The 20271-nt window shown below is 45.3% G+C and overlaps 1 protein-coding gene across 6 annotated transcripts in view; it reads right to left on the bottom strand.

Annotated features, from left to right (window-relative positions):
- Positions 1 to 448: 448 nt before the first annotated feature.
- The window catches only part of SEPTIN10 (septin 10), a 140163-nt gene continuing 120340 nt past the window's right edge, over positions 449 to 20271 (bottom strand). For all 6 annotated transcript variants that reach the window (XM_063953404.1, XM_063953403.1, XM_063953405.1 and 3 more), the window contains exons 9-11: positions 15189 to 15321; positions 1751 to 1935; positions 449 to 1367 (exon numbers count right to left, since the gene is read on the bottom strand). In XM_063953404.1, the coding sequence (XP_063809474.1) occupies positions 1358 to 1367; positions 1751 to 1935; positions 15189 to 15321 (328 nt within the window). In that variant the 3' untranslated portion in view covers positions 449 to 1357. The remainder of the gene's footprint in view (positions 1368 to 1750; positions 1936 to 15188; positions 15322 to 20271) is intronic.

Here is a 20271-nt window from a genome sequence, read left to right as displayed (position 1 = left end):
GCATCCAGCTCTGGCCGGGCACAGATTCTAACTGAGGTCTGGAGGAGGGGCATAGAGGGAGGAGCCAGTGCACACCAGATGTAGTACCTAATCTTTCTTTAAAGAGTGCCCAGTCTCCTACGGAGCCCGTCTATTCCCCATGGTCCTTACGGAGTACCCAGCATCCACTAGGACGTCAGAGAAACAGTCTGTCAGACAAATTGGTTAAATCTGTGATTTTCGTGATTGAACCAATTTGTCTGAACGACCGTTTTTGTTAATTTTCCAGTGTTTGGGAGCAAATAGTCTATTGGCATTACCCAGATATGACATGTCCCCTGATCAAGTTAGCAGGAAATGGCAAAGAACACATTTCTGCCTCTCTGATCAGCAAAGTGGAGGCAAGAGCGAGAGAAGAGCACACCGTTGGGTTGTTGGAAACTTCTCAATGAGAGACTCTGCAAAGATGGTAAGTGTAAGAACCTTTTATATTGTAGAAGTCTCCTTTCCAAACTTTTGCATTTACTTCTGGTTTTCAGCTGCGTTTTCTCTGCGTATTAATTGCATACATGATAATCAAAGACAAAAAGCTGTACGTTGCACACACAACCAACACTAGTATTTTTTTCCTTGCTGCTCAATCAAAACGATAAAATTAATCTTTAAAACAATAAACGTGTGCAGTATTACGAGTAAGCGTTCTATGGAACGAACACAAAAAATAAACAAGAGGAAGTTATTCTTTTATACATGTCTACAGCTAGGTTGACCTATCAAATGTTAAAAAAATAAAATCCAAAATGTATAAATTCAGAGAAAACAGACCTCATTTTAACCAGGAAATAATGTAACAATGAATGAATATGAAATACCTGTGTGACAGAAAAGATATACTGTACATACTGTAAGATCTAGGTGACTGCAGGATAAGCTGTAATGTGTGCGCTCTCTCTGGGCAGTGATACCACAAAGCAGAGTACATGGAAACAACATTAGAAGGCACATTTATATTTCTGCAGTTTTGATCCTTCTCACCTCCCATACATGTAATCTTATACATATGTTACAGAAAAGATTCATTTTTATTAAGAATAAAGAATCCCTTAAAATACTTTGACAACACTGCAAACCTCTTCCCTTGTTTTTCCCATGGTCCTGGGAGCCCTGGAAACGAGTATAAAGTCCTAACAGCAGGTGCTCAGATGGCAAGGTTACCAGTAATCATGGACGCAATGGCAGTAAGTCTTTTTGTCCTTGGCAGAGTTTCATTGCTTCCTGTTCTTTGTGGTAGTGGGCATCAGAAACACATTTCAGCTTTTATAAAAGTTAAAAAAAACCCACATGCCCATTGATGTAGTATCACTGCAGAGTCGTCCAATCACATGAAACTGTAAAACACACAGCACAGAAGACAGCTGTAAGAATAAAGATGGACATAACACTTCTCACGTTTCACATTTCATTCCCGGTGAACTACTTATATTGTTAGGACACTGCTATACCACAGATACCCTGGAATCTGTTTTATGTGCTCTATTGCTAGGCATATGCCGCATAGGGAGGAAATTCAACTCCGGGCAGGAGAGGGCATTCTGAATGGTCGGGTGAAAGCACTTATTACCAGTATCTTCACTAATATTTCATTGCACTGCATAGAGGTGTGAGGATTGTGTTGTGTACTGTAATTATTATTATCTGCATTTATTTATGTAGTGCCCAAATATTCCACAGCAGTACATTATTTATTTAGCACATAGGATCAGGCACTTACGTTTTGCGATCCTTTTTCAAGCTGGAGTTGGCGACACTTCCAAAAGCCTGACCTTGTAGTAGCTCTGCAGCAGCCTTCCGCTTAGTGAATGCATTAACCTCCTCCAGCAGGTCTTTCCTTTTCTCATCCAGGCTAACTCTTTCATCCTGATGAAGCCTCTTCAGTTGCTCAAATCTATTCTGAAGCTGTACATACATGATGGTTAGTTCACAATCCAACAGGGGTCTCAACAAAATGAAAAAAAAATAGGATTTTAGTACCTACCGGTAAATCCTTTTCTCCTAGTCTGTAGAGGATGCTGGGGACTCCAAAAGGACCATGGGGTATAGACGGGATTTGCAGGAGCTTGGGCACACTGAAAAGACTTTGACTGGGTGTGAACTGGCTCCTCCCTCTATGCCCCTCCTCAAGACCTCAGTTATAGGAACTGTGCCCAGGAGAGACGGACATTTCGAGGAAAGGATTTTTGTTTAAACTAAGGGTGAGAAACAACCAGCCCACACCACAAACATACCGTACAACCGGAGTATCAGGAAACCAGATAACAGTATGAATTAACAACAGCAACAAGCTGAATATAACTAATACACAACCCGCGTGTAAACAAATTTAATCAGTAATAAAACACTGCAAGTAACAGTCCGCACTGGGAAGGGCGCCCAGCATCCTCTACGGACTAGGAGAAAAGGATTTACCAGTAGGTACTAAAATCCTATTTTCTCTTACGTCCTGGAGTATGCTTGTAATCAAACTTGTAAAACTTAGCAAAGGTGTTTGAACCCGACCACGTAGCTGCTCGGCAAAGCTGAAGTGCCGTGACCCCTCGGGCAGCTGCCCAAGACGATCCCACTTTTCTGGTAGAATGGGCCTTTTACTGATTTCGGCAACGGTAGCTCCGCTGAAGAATGAGCTTGCTGAATCGTACCACAAATCCAGCGTGCAATAGTTTGCTTAGAAGCAGGATTTCCAATCTTGTTGGAAGCATACAGGACAAACAAAGCCTCTGTTTTCCTGGTAAAAGCCGTTCTGGCGATGTAAATTTTCAAAGCTCTTACAACATCAAGAGATCTTGGAACTGCCACAGCATCTGTAGCCACAGGCACCACAATAGGTTGGTTAATGTGAAACGAAGAAACCACCTTCGGCAGAAATTGTTGACGAGTCCTCAATTCTGCTCTATCCGAATGGAAGATCAAATATGGACTCTTGTGAGATAAGGCCGCCAACTCTGACACTCGCCTGGCAGACGCCAGAGCCAAAAGCATGACTACCTTCCAAGTGAGAAACTTTAACTCCACCTTACGCAAAGGTTCAAACCAGGGAAACCAAGGAGAGTGGGGATGACCTCCCCAGGAATACCTTTTCGAGCTAAGATCTGGCGCTCAACTTCCACGCCGTCAAACGCAGCCGCGGTAAGTCCGGAAACACGCATGGCCCCTGCAGTAACTGGTCCTCTCTTAGAGGAAGCGGCCAAGGATCTTCCACCAATAATTCCTGAAGATCCGGATACCAGGCCCTGCGCGGCCAATCTGGACCTACAAGAATCGCCTGAATCTTTGCTCGTCGTATGATTCCCAGCACCTTTGGAATGAGAGGAAGCGGAGGGAACACGTATACCGACTGAAACACCCACGGAGTCACCAGGGCGTCCACTGCACTGGCTTGAGGGACCCTTGACCTGGAACAATACCTCGGAAGCTTCTTGTTGAGGCGAGACGCCATCATGTCTATCAGAGGAATTCCCCAACGCTTCGTTACTTCTGCAAATACCTCTTGGTGAAGAGCCCACTCTCCCGGATGGAGATCATGTCTGCTGAGGAAGTCTGCTTCCCAGTTGTTCACTCCCGGGAGGAAAACTGCTGACAGAGAGCTCACGTGCTGTTCCGCCCAGCGAAGGATTCTTGTGGCCTCCACCATAGCCGCCCTGCTTCTTGTTCCGCCTTGACAGTTTACTTGCGCCACCGTTGTTATGTTGTCCGACTGGATCAGGACAGGTCGACCCTGAAGAAGGCCCTTTGCTTGGAGCAGGCCGTTGTAAATGGCTCTTAACTCGAGGACATTTATGTGGAGACGAGATTCCTGGTCTGACCATTTCCCCTGGAAATTTGTTCCTTGGGTGACTGCGCCCCAGCCTCGGAGACTTGCATCTGTTGTCAGTAGGACCCAGTCCTGGATTCCGAATCGGCACCCTCCTAGAAGGTGAGAACTTTGTAGCCACCACAGGAGAGAAATCCTGGCCCTGGAATATAGGCTTATTTTCCGGTGCATGTGCAGGTGAGACCTGGACCATTTGCTCAGCAGATCCCACTGAAACACCCGGGAATGAAACCTGCCAAACGGAATGGCTTCGTACGCCGCAACCATTTCCCCCAGAACTCGAGTACACTGATGAATCGACACACTTGTCGGCCTCAGAAGCTCCCTGACCATTGTCTGTAGTTCCAGAGCCTTGTTTTCCGGAAGAAACACTCTCTGTAACTCCGTATCCAGAATCATGCCTAGAAAGGGTAGTCGAGTGGTCGGAATCAACTGAGACTTTGGTAAATTTAGTAACCCAACCGTGTTGTCGCAGAACCGACAGAGACAATTCCACATTTCTTAACAATTTTTCCTTGGACCTCGCCTTTATCAGGAGATCGTCCAAGTACGGGATAATTGTAACCCCTTGTTTGCGAAGGAGAACCATAATTTCCGCCATGACTTTGGTGAAAATCCTCGGGGCCGTGGAAAGCCCAAACGGCAACGTCTGAAATTGGTAATGACAATCCTGTATCGCAAACCTGAGGAAAGCTTGATGCGGAGGATATATCGGGACGTGTAAGTAGGCATCCTTTATATCTACTGACGCCATAAAATCCCCCCCTTCTAGGCTGGAAATCACAGCCCGAAGAGATTCCATCTTGAACTTGAAAACTTTCAAGTAAGGATTGAGGGATTTTAGGTTCAGAATAGGTCTGACCGAACCGTCCGGCTTCGGAACAACAAAGAGGCTCGAGTAGAACCCCTCCCCCTGTTGGGACGGGGGAACGGGAACAATGACCCTCTGTTGACACAACTTTTGTAATGCTGCCTTCACGACCTCCCTGTCCGGAAGGGGCATTGGCAAGGCCGAAATGAAAAAGCGGTGAGGGGGCATCTCCTGAAACTCCAGCCTGTATCCCTGAGACATTATTTCTAGAACCCAAGGATCCAGGCCTGATTGAACCCAGACCTGACTGAAGATCCGCAGTCGGCCCCCCACCGGTCCGGACTCCCCCAGGGGAGCCCCAGCGTCATGCGCTGGACTTGGTAGAGGCGGGGGAGGACTTTTGGTCCTGTGCGCCTGATACTGCAGGCGACTTTCTTCCCCGTCCTCTACCCTTTGAAGCAAGGAAGGACGAGCCTTTACCCCGCTTGTATTTATTTGGACGAAAGGACTGCATCTGTTGATGGGGTGCCTTTTTCTGCTGTGTGGGAACATAAGGAAGAAAAGATGACTTACCCGCAGTCGCGGTAGACACCAGGTCAGCCAAGCCGTCACCAAACAAGACACTACCTTTGAAGGGGAGAGCTTCCATAGCTTTCTTGGAGTTGGCATCAGCATTCCATTGATGGATCCACAGCACCGTCCTGGCCGAGATCGCCATGGCATTGGCTCTTGATCCCAAGAGACCAACATCCCTCGCCGCATCCTTCAGGTAATCTGCAGCGTCCTTGATATAACCAAGAGTCAAAAGAACATAAGATACCTCGTTACTGAAGTCTTCTGCCGTCTGATGTCTTCGGATCTTCACATACTCACCCGGCTTCTTTCTTCTGGCTTCTGTGAGGGGGGTGACGGCGCGACTCCGGGAACAAGCAGCTAGGCGCACCAAGTGATCGAACCCTCTGGAGCTAATGGTGTCCAGTAGCCTAAGAAGCAGAGCTTAACTAAGTAGAAGTAGGTCTGACTTCTCTCCCCTCACTCCCACGCTGCAGGGAGCCTGTAGCCAGCAGGTCTCCCTGAAAATAAAAAACCTAACAAAAGTCTTTGTAGAGAAACTCAGTAGAGCTCCCCTAGTGAGTGTCCAGTCACTCCTGGGCACAAAGTCTAACTGAGGTCTGGAGGAGGGGCATAGGGGGAGGAGCCAGTTCACACCCAGTCAAAGTCTTTTCAAGGTGCCCAAGCTCCTGCGGATCCCGTCTATACCCCATCGTCCTTTTGGAGTCCCCAGCATCCTCTAAGACGTAAGAGAAAAAGTCCTTTATAATACAATGAATATGCAAGTTTGTTATTATTACATGACATGCAGAATGGTGACATATATAAATATATTTATTTCCAACTTGCCACACGGGAAAAATTACGAGTAAAAACAGCGTATGATCTTTAAAAAACAAATATGTGCAAATTATGCAGCAAAGAAAATGAATTCAAGTCTGATGATTTTCAGGCTACTTTACTGAACACTAAACAACATAATTCATTTCATGACGTAGATTATTTGAGTATAGTGGAACCCAACTACAGACCGTACACCTCAGTCTGAAACAGTATCTTTACTATTGTCTCATGAATCTGCAGCATTTTAGATGCATCCCGTTATGGAATACTAGACCGTACTGTGCTCATTTACTTCTGCTTTATGTTAAGTAGTAGAACAATCACAGACAATGATTTAGCCATGTACAAAATATATAATAAACTGAAAACACAAAGGGCCTGATTTGCACTCAATGCTGATATTCATGCAAATGTAGCTGAAAAGTCACAGCACATGTATCGCATGGTGGGTGTGTGTGTAGGCACAGACGTGATTTAGCAAATGACACACATGGACTCGGAACTGTATGGGAAATATATTGGGCATTCCTGGGCGGCATTGGGAGGTGGCTATTCATGGAGTTCTGCCATCTTATGGGCATATTCTGAGAGTGCTACAGGCACATTGCGACCTCAGACGCGTACATTGGAGGTCATGCTATGATGGAGAATCTGCAGCTAGCATGGAGCAGGAACAAGTTTCGATGGTGTGTCCGATAGAGATGAGCGGGTTCGGTTTCTCTGAATCCGAACCCGCACGAACTTCATGTTTTTTTTCACGGGTCCGAGCGACTCGGATCTTCCCGCCTTGCTCGGTTAACCCGAGCGCGCCCGAACGTCATCATGACGCTGTCGGATTCTCGCGAGACTCGGATTCTATATAAGGAGCCGCGCGTCGCCGCCATTTTCACACGTGCATTGAGATTGATAGGGAGAGGACGTGGCTGGCGTCCTCTCCATTTAGATTAGAAGAGAGAGAGAGAGAGATTGACCTGATTTACTGGAGCTTAGGAGTACTGTAGAAGTGTAGAGAGTGCAGAGTTTACTAGTGACTGACCACAGTGACCACCAGACAGTGCAGTTTTATTTAATATATCCGTTCTCTGCCTGAAAAAACGATACACACAGTGACTCAGTCACATACCATATCTGTGTGCACTGCTCAGCCCAGTGTGCTGCATCATCTATGTATATATATCTGACTGTGCTCAGCTCACACAGCTTATAATTGTGGGGGAGACTGGGGAGCACTGCAGTGCCAGTTAATAGTTATAGGTTATAGCAGGAGCCAGGAGTACATATTATATTAAAATTAAACAGTGCACACTTTTGCTGCAGGAGTGCCACTGCCAGTGTGACTGACCAGTGACCTGACCACACTGACCACCAGTATAGTTAGTAGTATACTATATTGTGTGATTGCCTGAAAAAGTTAAACACTCGTCGTGTGACTTCACTTGTGTGGTGTTTTTTTTTTTATTCTATAAAAAACTCATTCTGCTGACAGACAGTGTCCAGCAGGTCCGTCATTATATAATATATACCTGTCCGGCTGCAGTAGTGATATATATATATTTTTTATATCATTATTTATCATCCAGTCGCAGCAGACACAGTACGGTAGTTCACGGCTGTAGCTACCTCTGTGTCGGCACTCGGCAGTCCGTCCATAATTGTATACCACCTACCCGAGGTTTTTTTTTCTTTCTTCTTTATACATACATACATACTACTACATCTCTTTATCAACCAGTCTATATTAGCAGCAGACACAGTACGGTAGTTCACGGCTGTAGCTACCTCTGTGTCGGCACTCGGCAGTCCGTCCATAATTGTATACCACCTACCCGTGGTTTTTTTTCTTTCTTCTTTATACATACATACTACTACATCTCTTTATCAACCAGTCTATATTAGCAGCAGACACAGTACAGTACGGTAGTTCACGGCTGTAGCTACCTCTGTGTCGGCACTCGGCAGTCCGTCCATAATTGTATACCACCTACACGTGGTTTTTTTTTCTTTCTTCTTTATACATACATACTACTACATCTCTTTATCAACCAGTCTATATTAGCAGCAGACACAGTACAGTACGGTACGGTAGTTCACGGCTGTAGCTACCTCTGTGTCGGCACTCGGCAGTCCGTCCATAATTGTATACCACCTACCCGTGGTTTTTTTTTCTTTCTTCTTTATACATACATACTACTACATCTCTTTATCAACCAGTCTATATTAGCAGCAGACACAGTACAGTACGGTAGTTCACGGCTGTAGCTACCTCTGTGTCGGCACTCGGCAGTCCGTCCATAATTGTATACCACCTACCCGTGGTTTTTTTTTCTTTCTTCTTTATACATACATACTACTACATCTCTTTATCAACCAGTCTATATTAGCAGCAGACACAGTACAGTACGGTAGTTCACGGCTGTAGCTACCTCTGTGTCGGCACTCGGCAGTCCGTCCATAATTGTATACCACCTACCCGTGGTTTTTTTTTCTTTCTTCTTTATACATACATACTACTACATCTCTTTATCAACCAGTCTATATTAGCAGCAGACACAGTACAGTACGGTAGTTCACGGCTGTAGCTACCTCTGTGTCGGCACTCGGCAGTCCGTCCATAATTGTATACCACCTACCCGTGGTTTTTTTTTCTTTCTTCTTTATACATACATACTACTACATCTCTTTATCAACCAGTCTATATTAGCAGCAGACACAGTACAGTACGGTAGTTCACGGCTGTAGCTACCTCTGTGTCGGCACTCGGCAGTCCGTCCATAATTGTATACCACCTACACGTGGTTTTTTTTTCTTTCTTCTTTATACATACATACTACTACATCTCTTTATCAACCAGTCTATATTAGCAGCAGACACAGTACAGTACGGTAGTTCACGGCTGTAGCTACCTCTGTGTCGGCACTCGGCAGTCCGTCCATAATTGTATACTAGTATCCATCCATCTCCATTGTTTACCTGAGGTGCCTTTTAGTTGTGCCTATTAAAATATGGAGAACAAAAATGTTGAGGTTCCAAAATTAGGGAAAGATCAAGATCCACTTCCACCTCGTGCTGAAGCTGCTGCCACTAGTCATGGCCGAGACGATGAAATGCCAGCAACGTCGTCTGCCAAGGCCGATGCCCAATGTCATAGTACAGAGCATGTCAAATCCAAAACACCAAATATCAGTAAAAAAAGGACTCCAAAACCTAAAATAAAATTGTCGGAGGAGAAGCGTAAACTTGCCAATATGCCATTTACCACACGGAGTGGCAAGGAACGGCTGAGGCCCTGGCCTATGTTCATGGCTAGTGGTTCAGCTTCACATGAGGATGGAGGCACTCAGCCTCTCGCTAGAAAAATGAAAAGACTCAAGCTGGCAAAAGCAGTAGCACCGCAAAGAACTGTGCGTTCTTCGAAATCCCAAATCCACAAGGAGAGTCCAATTGTGTCGGTTGCGATGCCTGACCTTCCCAACACTGGACGTGAAGAGCATGCGCCTTCCACCATTTGCACGCCCCCTGCAAGTGCTGGAAGGAGCACCCGCAGTCCAGTTCCTGATAGTCAGATTGAAGATGTCAGTGTTGAAGTACACCAGGATGAGGAGGATATGGGTGTTGCTGGCGCTGGGGAGGAAATTGACCAGGAGGATTCTGATGGTGAGGTGGTTTGTTTAAGTCAGGCACCCGGGGAGACACCTGTTGTCCGTGGGAGGAATATGGCCGTTGACATGCCTGGTGAAAATACCAAAAAAATCAGCTCTTCGGTGTGGAGGTATTTCAACAGAAATGCGGACAACAGGTGTCAAGCCGTGTGTTCCCTTTGTCAAGCTGTAATAAGTAGGGGTAAGGACGTTAACCACCTCGGAACATCCTCCCTTATACGTCACCTGCAGCGCATTCATAATAAGTCAGTGACAAGTTCAAAAACTTTGGGTGACAGCGGAAGCAGTCCACTGACCAGTAAATCCCTTCCTCTTGTAACCAAGCTCACGCAAACCACCCCACCAACTCCCTCAGTGTCAATTTCCTCCTTCCCCAGGAATGCCAATAGTCCTGCAGGCCATGTCACTGGCAATTCTGACGATTCCTCTCCTGCCTGGGATTCCTCCGATGCATCCTTGCGTGTAACGCCTACTGCTGCTGGCGCTGCTGTTGTTGCTGCTGGGAGTCGATGGTCATCCCAGAGGGGAAGTCGTAAGACCACTTTTACTACTTCCACCAAGCAATTGACTGTCCAACAGTCCTTTGCGAGGAAGATGAAATATCACAGCAGTCATCCTACTGCAAAGCGGATAACTGAGGCCTTGGCATCCTGGGTGGTGAGAACCGTGGTTCCGGTATCCATCATTACTGCAGAGCCAACTAGAGACTTGTTGGAGGTACTGTGTCCCCGGTACCAAATACCATCTAGGTTCCATTTCTCTAGGCAGGCGATACCGAAAATTTACACAGACCTCAGAAAAAGAGTCACCAGTGTCCTAAAAAATGCAGCTGTACCCAATGTCCACTTAACCACGGACATGTGGACAAGTGGAGCAGGGCAGGGTCAGGACTATATGACTGTGACAGCCCACTGGGTAGATGTATGGACTCCCGCCGCAAGAACAGCAGCGGCGGCACCAGTAGCAGCATCTCGCAAACGCCAACTCTTTCCTAGGCAGGCTACGCTTTGTATCACCGGTTTCCAGAATACGCACACAGCTGAAAACCTCTTACGGCAACTGAGGAAGATTATCGCGGAATGGCTTACCCCAATTGGACTCTCCTGTGGATTTGTGGCATCGGACAACGCCAGCAATATTGTGTGTGCATTAAATATGGGCAAATTCCAGCACGTCCCATGTTTTGCACATACCTTGAATTTGGTGGTGCAGAATTATTTAAAAAACGACAGGGGCGTGCAAGAGATGCTGTCGGTGGCCAGAAGAATTGCGGGACACTTTCGGCGTACAGGCACCACGTACAGAAGACTGGAGCACCACCAAAAACTACTGAACCTGCCCTGCCATCATCTGAAGCAAGAAGTGGTAACGAGGTGGAATTCAACCCTCTATATGCTTCAGAGGTTGGAGGAGCAGCAAAAGGCCATTCAAGCCTATACAATTGAGCACGATATAGGAGGTGGAATGCACCTGTCTCAAGCGCAGTGGAGAATGATTTCAACGTTGTGCAAGGTTCTGCTGCCCTTTGAACTTGCCACACGTGAAGTCAGTTCAGACACTGCCAGCCTGAGTCAGGTCATTCCCCTCATCAGGCTTTTGCAGAAGAAGCTGGAGACATTGAAGGAGGAGCTAACACGGAGCGATTCCGCTAGGCATGTGGGACTTGTGGATGGAGCCCTTAATTCGCTTAACCAGGATTCACGGGTGGTCAATCTGTTGAAATCAGAGCACTACATTTTGGCCACCGTGCTCGATCCTAGATTTAAAGCCTACCTTGGATCTCTCTTTCCGGCAGACACAAGTCTGCTGGGGTTGAAAGACCTGCTGGTGAGAAAATTGTCAAGTCAAGCGGAACACGACCTGTCAACATCTCAACCTTCACATTCTCCCGCAACTGGGGGTGCGAGGAAAAGGCTCAGAATTCCGAGCCCACCCGCTGGCGGTGATGCAGGGCAGTCTGGAGCGACTGCTGATGCTGACATCTGGTCCGGACTGAAGGACCTGACAACGATTACGGACATGTCGTCTACTGTCACTGCATATGATTCTCTCACTATTGAAAGAATGGTGGAGGATTATATGAGTGACCGCATCCAAGTAGGCACGTCACACAGTCCATACTTATACTGGCAGGAAAAAGAGGCAATTTGGAGGCCATTGCACAAACTGGCTTTATTCTACCTAAGTTGCCCTCCCACAAGTGTGTACTCCGAAAGAGTGTTTAGTGCCGCCGCTCACCTTGTCAGCAATCGGCGTACGAGGTTACATCCAGAAAATGTGGAGAAGATGATGTTCATTAAAATGAATTATAATCAATTCCTCCGCGGAGACATTGACCAGCAGCAATTGCCTCCACAAAGTACACAGGGAGCTGAGATGGTGGATTCCAGTGGGGACGAATTGATAATCTGTGAGGAGGGGGATGTACACGGTGATATATCGGAGGATGATGATGAGGTGGACATCTTGCCTCTGTAGAGCCAGTTTGTGCAAGGAGAGATTAATTGCTTCTTTTTTGGGGGGGGTCCAAACCAACCCGTCATATCAGTCACAGTCGTGTGGCAGACCCTGTCACTGAAATGATGGGTTGGTTAAAGTGTGCATGTCCTGTTTTGTTTATACAACATAAGGGTGGGTGGGAGGGCCCAAGGACAATTCCATCTTGCACCTCTTTTTTCTTTTATTTTTCTTTGCGTCATGTGCTGTTTGGGGAGGGTTTTTTGGAAGGGACATCCTGCGTGACACTGCAGTGCCACTCCTAAATGGGCCCGGTGTTTGTGTCGGCCACTAGGGTCGCTTATCTTACTCACACAGTCAGCTACCTCATTGCGCCTCTTTTTTTCTTTGCGTCATGTGCTGTTTGGGGAGTGTTTTTTGGAAGGGCCATCCTGCGTGACACTGCAGTGCCACTCCTAGATGGGCCCGGTGTTTGTGTCGGCCACTAGGGTCGCTAATCTTACTCACACAGTCAGCTACCTCATTGCGCCTCTTTTTTTCTTTGCGTCATGTGCTGTTTGGGGAGTGTTTTTTGGAAGGGCCATCCTGCGTGACACTGCAGTGCCACTCCTAGATGGGCCCGGTGTTTGTGTCGGCCACTAGGGTCGCTAATCTTACTCACACAGCTACCTCATTGCGCCTCTTTTTTTCTTTGCGTCATGTGCTGTTTGGGGAGTGTTTTTTGGAAGGGCCATCCTGCGTGACACTGCAGTGCCACTCCTAGATGGGCCCGGTGTTTGTGTTGGCCACTAGGGTCGCTTATCTTACTCACACAGCTACCTCATTGCGCCTCTTATTTTCTTTGCGTCATGTGCTGTTTGGGGAGGTTTTTTTGGAAGGGACATCCTGCGTGACACTGCAGTGACACTCCTAAATGGGCCCGGTGTTTGTGTCGGCCACTAGGGTCGCTAATCTTACTCACACAGCTACCTCATTGCGCCTCTTATTTTCTTTGCGTCATGTGCTGTTTGGGGAGGGTTTTTTGGAAGGGACATCCTGCGTGACACTGCAGTGACACTCCTAAATGGGCCCGGTGTTTGTGTCGGCCACTAGGGTCGCTTATCTTACTCACACAGTCAGCTACCTCATTGCGCCTCTTTTTTTCTTTGCGTCATGTGCTGTTTGGGGAGGGTTTTTTGGAAGGGCCATCCTGCGTGACACTGCAGTGCCACTCCTAGATGGGCCCGGTGTTTGTGTCGGCCACTAGGGTCGCTTATCTTACTCACACAGTCAGCTACCTCATTGCGCCTCTTTTTTTCTTTGCGTCATGTGCTGTTTGGGGAGGGTTTTTTGGAAGGGACATCCTGCGTGACACTGCAGTGCCACTCCTAGATGGGCCAGGTGTTTGTGTCGGCCACTAGGGTCGCTTAGCTTAGTCATCCAGCGACCTCGGTGCAAATTTTAGGACTAAAAATAATATTGTGAGGTGTGAGGTATTCAGAATAGACTGAAAATGAGTGGAAATTATGGTTTTTGAGGTTAATAATAATATGGGATCAAAATGACCCCCAAATTCTATGATTTAAGCTGTTTTTTAGGGTTTTTTGAAAAAAACACCCGAATCCAAAACACACCCGAATCCGACAAAAAAAATTCGGTGAGGTTTTGCCAAAACGCGGTCGAACCCAAAACACGGCCGCGGAACCGAACCCAAAACCAAAACACAAAACCCGAAAAATTTCAGGCGCTCATCTCTAGTGTCCGATAGTAGCATCTACAGATGCACAAAGTTGGCATCCCAGTCCTTGCACATTCAGACACATATTGTAGATCAGGGAAAGGGCAAAAAGTCGCACACACAACCATGCCAAGAGACACTAAAGCGGTCGCATCAGCGCCAAATGTCATAGTAATTATTTGATACTTGTGTGTTATTTTAATTATTTGTATAACGGCAGCTTAAAATATTTTTTAATGACTCAGCTGTAAAGCCAGAGCATGATTTACTGAATGTGCATGTCAGAGTAAATTCACGTGTTCATGTAGGATTGCTATGCATTAAGATAAAAGAGAAATCTACTGTATTTTTATGTACAGATGCAGATGTGTGCAAACAATATTTATAGAGAAATATAGGTCCTCATAAATCTTTGCTGCAGTCATGCCAAACAGCCCCTTTTGGAACGCAAGGTCTCGTGAGAATCTTCTAGTGACAGGCGTCTTTTTTGCTTCTTTTTTTTGTAGAAAATGCATCTTAGTTGCAACCCAGTGCAACTAGGCAGCACAAGGAGACTGTGACGATTAATTTGATATATGATATTGTATATCTGTGTGCGGCAGAGTCTGAATCTGTATACCAAGTGCTACAATGTAACAGCCGCTGCTTTTTTCCGACAGAAGTTGTATTTTGCAACGTGCACAGACTCCGTCACACACAATATACAAGTGTCATAATAAATCAATCAGCACAGTCTCCTGGCGTTGCATTGCATTGCAACTAAGGCGCATTTCCGTCAGAAAAAGACACCCAACGTTGCAAGAGTTGCACGGGACCTGGCAGCTCACCAGGCATCTTGCACTGTGCGGCGTATTGAGGCTAGATGTATGAGGACGCATCTGTATTAATACTCATTAGGGAACAGTTCATAGATAAAATATAGAGTTTAGATTTTGCAGGGGAATTTTGATGAAATGTAAATAGTATACTAATGTTACTTTCCATTATATAATGCTAGTTTAGATATTGTAAGTGAATAAAAACTTCTTGAGCAGTTTCAATTTCTATCATGATTTTACATAATATCTTTCGGAGACCTGGACAAGTACAAAATCAGAAGAAATAAAAATGTATATTTAACGAGGGGGAAGTCCACAGTTGCAATTATACAACTTTACACCCAAGCCTGTCGGTAAACTGGTCATGCACAACCATTAGAGCAAACGCTGTAATGTAAATGAACATACACGTTTGCAAAATACTGTCTGGTTCTACACAGCCTAATTTCTGAAGAATTAATAGGAGCAGAGATGGACACAGTACCTCTCGCTCTGCTTCTTTCAGCACTGTCTCTTTCTCCCTTACTCTCTGCACAAAGGTCTGTCTCATCTCTTCCTCCTTCCTCTGCAGCTCCTCAAAGAACTCTTGCCGCTTTGCTTCATAGGTTTCCTGCAAACTGGAGAACAAGCAGAGCATTGTTGAAGCCAGCAATTTGAATACTATTAACACAGTTTCACTTTAAACGGCATATATGTGCAAAGGCTCACTTAGGTCACACCACATATTTCTCATTTTACAGTCTTCCAAGTGTTTCTGGGACAACACAACATCTAAATAAATCTATGCACTCATATTTCATATCATATATTATGTAGAGTTCGTTGTTATCAAATAAAATTACAGTAATATACTATATAATATTCCCCAATATCCCCATCTCAACTATCTCAGCCAGCTGGTATACACAAATATTATGCCCACTTATAATTATGTTTACGTTTTATTTGTTTACCCTATTTGTATTTTGCTCTTAGCAGCACTGGAAAAATTTGTGCCTCATAATGCTAATATTAATAATAATGGGGCAGATGTATTAACCTGGAGAAGGCATAAGGAAGTGATAAACCAGTGATATGTGCAGGGCGATAAACGCACTAGCCAATCAGCTCCAATATGTAAATTAACAGTTAGGATCTGATTGGCTGGTGCCTTTATCACCTTGCACATATCACTGGTTTATCACTTCCTTATGCGTCTCCAGGTTAATACATCTGCCCAAATATGTTTGGGTATGTTTTATTTAGAAGTTTTATTGTAAGTTGAGACAGGAAGCATTCTACCATTTTCCACTAGGGGTCACTGTTCTTTTGATGCATCAATTAAATGGGAAAGCAATAAGTGTGGCTGATACTGAGATGCAGAAAGCTCTGGTACTCAGTGTCTACTCAAAAATTATCAAGCTAGGCAATACCACAAGCCAAACACTAGGTGGCAACATGTATACACTGAACATAATTACATCTTGGCAACAATGCAGTAAAATCTATATCGGTACAGTCTGGAGCTCATGCAACAGGCAAATACAATATTCCAAGTATATTAGAACAGAGTGTTGATGTCAAGAAAAACAGGTCACCATCTAATGCACCTTTACATTTCACAGACATTTCCTACTGCTAAACTTCTGAAAATACATATTTATTGAACAGTATTGTGCCGCTGTGTATACAGCCACAATAGCACCAATAAATATCAAGTGTTTTCTAGTGAAGGCTTTCTTTTCTTTCTTACTTTTGCCAATCTAAACCTAACCATGCTGGAAATTCTATATGTGTTCACTAAAAGTCATATTTGGCATGCTATAAACCAGCGGTTCTACGTACGGAATATTGAAAGTTTAAGTTAAGTTTATTTAAAAAATATATATAACAAAAAAGTGCCCCCCCCCCCCCCCCCCCAAAAAAAAAAAGTCTCCTTTCCCAGTGTTTTTATGTTTTCTTGGCTGTTTGAGGCAATGTTATCTCATAGCACAGTTGCACAAATATCTTCTAAAAAAGGCCGTTAGGGTGATTTTAAGAAAATGGACAATTTTCTTAACACGGTTTTTTCCCGGCATACTGGACATCCTCATGAATATCCATGTGTAGGCTGAACTAGACGCCTGTAATGGCCTACGGCAGAGAGTTATGTATATTGCTTTATAACATGGTTTACTGATATTTAGCAGGAATAGAATGAATTTCTGGAGTATCTTTACAGAGTAAATGTAAATCTCTCTCTGCCAGCTGGAAACAGTGACCAGCACAAAGAGCTCTAACAGCTACAGCATTATTTAAATATGCTAAGGATGGTTCTGGTCACCAATGCAGCTGGAAGAAGATAGACCACACTGTTTCATTTGTACTGTACACAATAGACACGCTAACTCTAATGAGCTGCTCAACACAACATTCAATTTATATGCCCATTGTTTCGGTGGTGTATATGGAAAAACCTGACCATGCCTTACCCTTACAGCAGGGATATTCAACTGGGGCCCTGCAGTGGTGTCCACAACGCTGATCGAGAGCTACCAATCGACCGCAGACACTTGACCGGCAGATCGTAGTGATGTGCAGCAGCCAATAAGAATCTGGCTGATTCTTAATGGCTGTTCCTGTTGACTGTCAAATGTGACAGTAATATCCAATAGGAATCAGCGGATTCTTATTGGCTGAGGTTGTCACATGTAACACTATCTAATTCCCGGCGCCACTATTGTTACTATTTTCCATGCAAGATGTGTAGCAGTTGCATTGGGGGAGTGCTGGTGAGAACTCCAAATGTGACCACAAGTCACAGCGAATGAGAAGCTCACTGTGGCATTCAGCAATCTTCATATTCAGCCGGGTTTGCAGTGCATTCCCCAGGCAGGAAAAGGTATATATTTGATATCATCTTAATGTCAATGTAATATGTTATAGGCAGCACTACTGTGTTGCATATTATGAATGAGTGACACTACTGTGAGGAATAATGTAAATGAGGGATATTTCTGTGTGGCATAATGTGAATAGGAGCACCACTGTGTGGTATGTGAATGATGGGTACTACTGTGTGCCATAATGTGAATGAGGAGAACTAGTGTGTGTCATAATGTGAATGTGAAGCACTACTGTGTGGCATACTGTAAATGAGGGACATTACTATGTGGCATACTGTGAATAGGGCACTACTGTGTGATATACTGTAATGTGCATGTGGGACACTACTGTGTGGCATAATGTAAATGAGGGACATAACTGTGTGGCATAATGTGAATGAGGGGGCATTACTGTGGCATGTGAACGAGGAACATTACTGAGTGACATAATGTGAATGAGTGGCACTACTGCAGTCAAATGTAAATAAAGGGCATTAACTATCAGTAGCTGCTATGCATGGGGATGTGTGACAAGCTGGTGAGTATGGGTAGATGTGTGACAAATGCTGGTATCCTGAGGAGGACGAGTCTGAAGGCATATAAAGAGGCATGTGTGGCTTTGATATCATATGTGTAATATATAGTATTTTAAACGTTACTTGTTTTTTTGTAGTAAAATGTTGGGCTCCCCAAATCTCTCTAACTTTTCAGAGTAGCACACTCAAGATAACAGTTGAATACCCTGCCTTACATTATATTTTCAAGAGGCTTGTGCTGACATTCCATCTCAGGTGGCTGCACTCATTTTATTTTTAAATTGAACTGCATAATTTTTACCGGGAATAACTTTATTTCTCTTACGTCCTAGAGCAGAGGTTCTCAAACTCGGTCCTCGGGGGCACACACAGTGCATATTTTGCAGGTAACCCAGCAGGTGCACTGGTGTATTAATTACTCACTGACACATTTTAAAAGGTCTACAGGTGGAGCTAATTATTTCACTTGCGATTCTGTGAGGAGATCTGCAAAACATGCACTGTGTGTGCCCCCGAGGACCGAGTTTGAGAACCTCTGTCCTAGAGGATACTGGGGTCCACAAAAGTACCATAGGAGCCTTGGGCACTTTAAGAAATAAATAGTGTGCAGTGGCTCCTCCCTCTATGCCCCTCCTACCAGACTCAGTTTAGAAAATGTGCCCGGAAGAGCCAGTCACATTTAGGAAAGCTCCTAAAGAGTTTTCTGCATTTATTTTCTGTTTGTTGTTTTCAGGCAGGGCTGCTTGGCACCAGCCTGCCTGCTTCGTGGGATTTAGGGGGGAAAATGGCCCAACTTCCTAAAGAGTTAATGGTCCCATTTCTCCGCTGACAGGACACTGAGCTTCTGTGGGAGTCATTCGCAAGCCCCACCACGGCGCAGCATATCCTCCCCACAGCACGCTGCCACCCATAACAGAGCCAGAAAAGTGGCGAGTACAGCGCCGGCATCCCGGTTAGCATACAGGCTACGCTCCCGGGGGCTCAGAGACACACACAGCACTGTGTCCCCTGCTGTGAGGGGCGCACTGAGCCACCAATGAATACCCACACTGGCTAACAGGTCTAACAAGGGTTTTACCCTATGTTAGACATAATTATTACCTCAGGCCAGTATAAAAAAGCGGGAAGCCGAGTGCTATTAAAGGGGCGGGGCTTCACTATGAGCAGTTCCAGCAGCTCACCAGCGCCATTTTCCCTCTGCAGCTCACACTGACAGGAATCACAGGGAAGCGCAGCTCCTCCAAACAGACTCCACGTCTCCTCAGCGGTACCAGGGGGGGTCTTAGAAGGGGGAAGGGGGGGGGGGGGAAGGGGGAGTGTGTTAATATACTAATCCCTATTAAGGGAATTAGTGTGGCGACCCAGCTAATTAACTTGGCTATAGGGGTGGTGTGTGTGGCTGGCTCCAATTTCTCTCTCTCTCTGAGGGCACTGTGTGGGTTAAAACTTCACCTTCTGTGTGTGGGGGTGTGTGTGTGTCCCTTCACATTAACATGTCCTGCACAGCTGAGTGCCTTTCCTCCCCCAGAGACTCACTACCCTGTACTCAGGATAGTGTTCATTCTCAGGCTAGTGGGGTAGAACACCCACGTTTAGCTTCCATTAAAGGGATGATATCTAATATTTCTACTAAATTATCCCATAATGAGAGACGCAATTTTTAAGACAGTCTATGGATGACCTGATGAATAGAGATTCAGTCCCCATACCAGCGTCTCAAACCCCCGCCATTTGCCCACAAAAGCGTACTCTGGCCCAGCTAATACAGGGTGATACTGATGACTATACATCAGATCCAGAGGGTGAAGTGGATGCGAGTGGGGGGAATGCCGTCCTGTCACAGGGCATACAGGCCATGATAGAAGCTGTCAGAAATGTCCTGCACATTCCTGATAAGAGGGCAGAGGTTGAGGATGAATCTTATTTTAATATAAAAAATAAATCCTAAGCTACTTTTCCTGCATCAAAGGAATTAAATGCCTTGTTTGAACAAACTTGGGCTAATTCTGACAAAAAAATACAGATCCCTAAAAGATTAATTACATCCTTTCCCTTTCCTCTGGAAGATAGAAAGAAATGGGAAAACCCGCCGATGGTGGACGCATCGGTTTCTAGGTTATCACGTAAGATAGTCTTACCTGTTCCTGGGGCAGCATCCTTAAAGGACACAGCTGACCACAAAATTGAG

The sequence above is a fragment of the Pseudophryne corroboree genome, chromosome 2 (assembly GCF_028390025.1).
Source record: "Pseudophryne corroboree isolate aPseCor3 chromosome 2, aPseCor3.hap2, whole genome shotgun sequence".
Classification (NCBI taxonomy): Eukaryota; Metazoa; Chordata; class Amphibia; order Anura; family Myobatrachidae; genus Pseudophryne; species Pseudophryne corroboree.
Note: the sequence above shows the minus strand (reverse complement) of the source record. Positions and strands in the feature narration are given on the sequence as shown.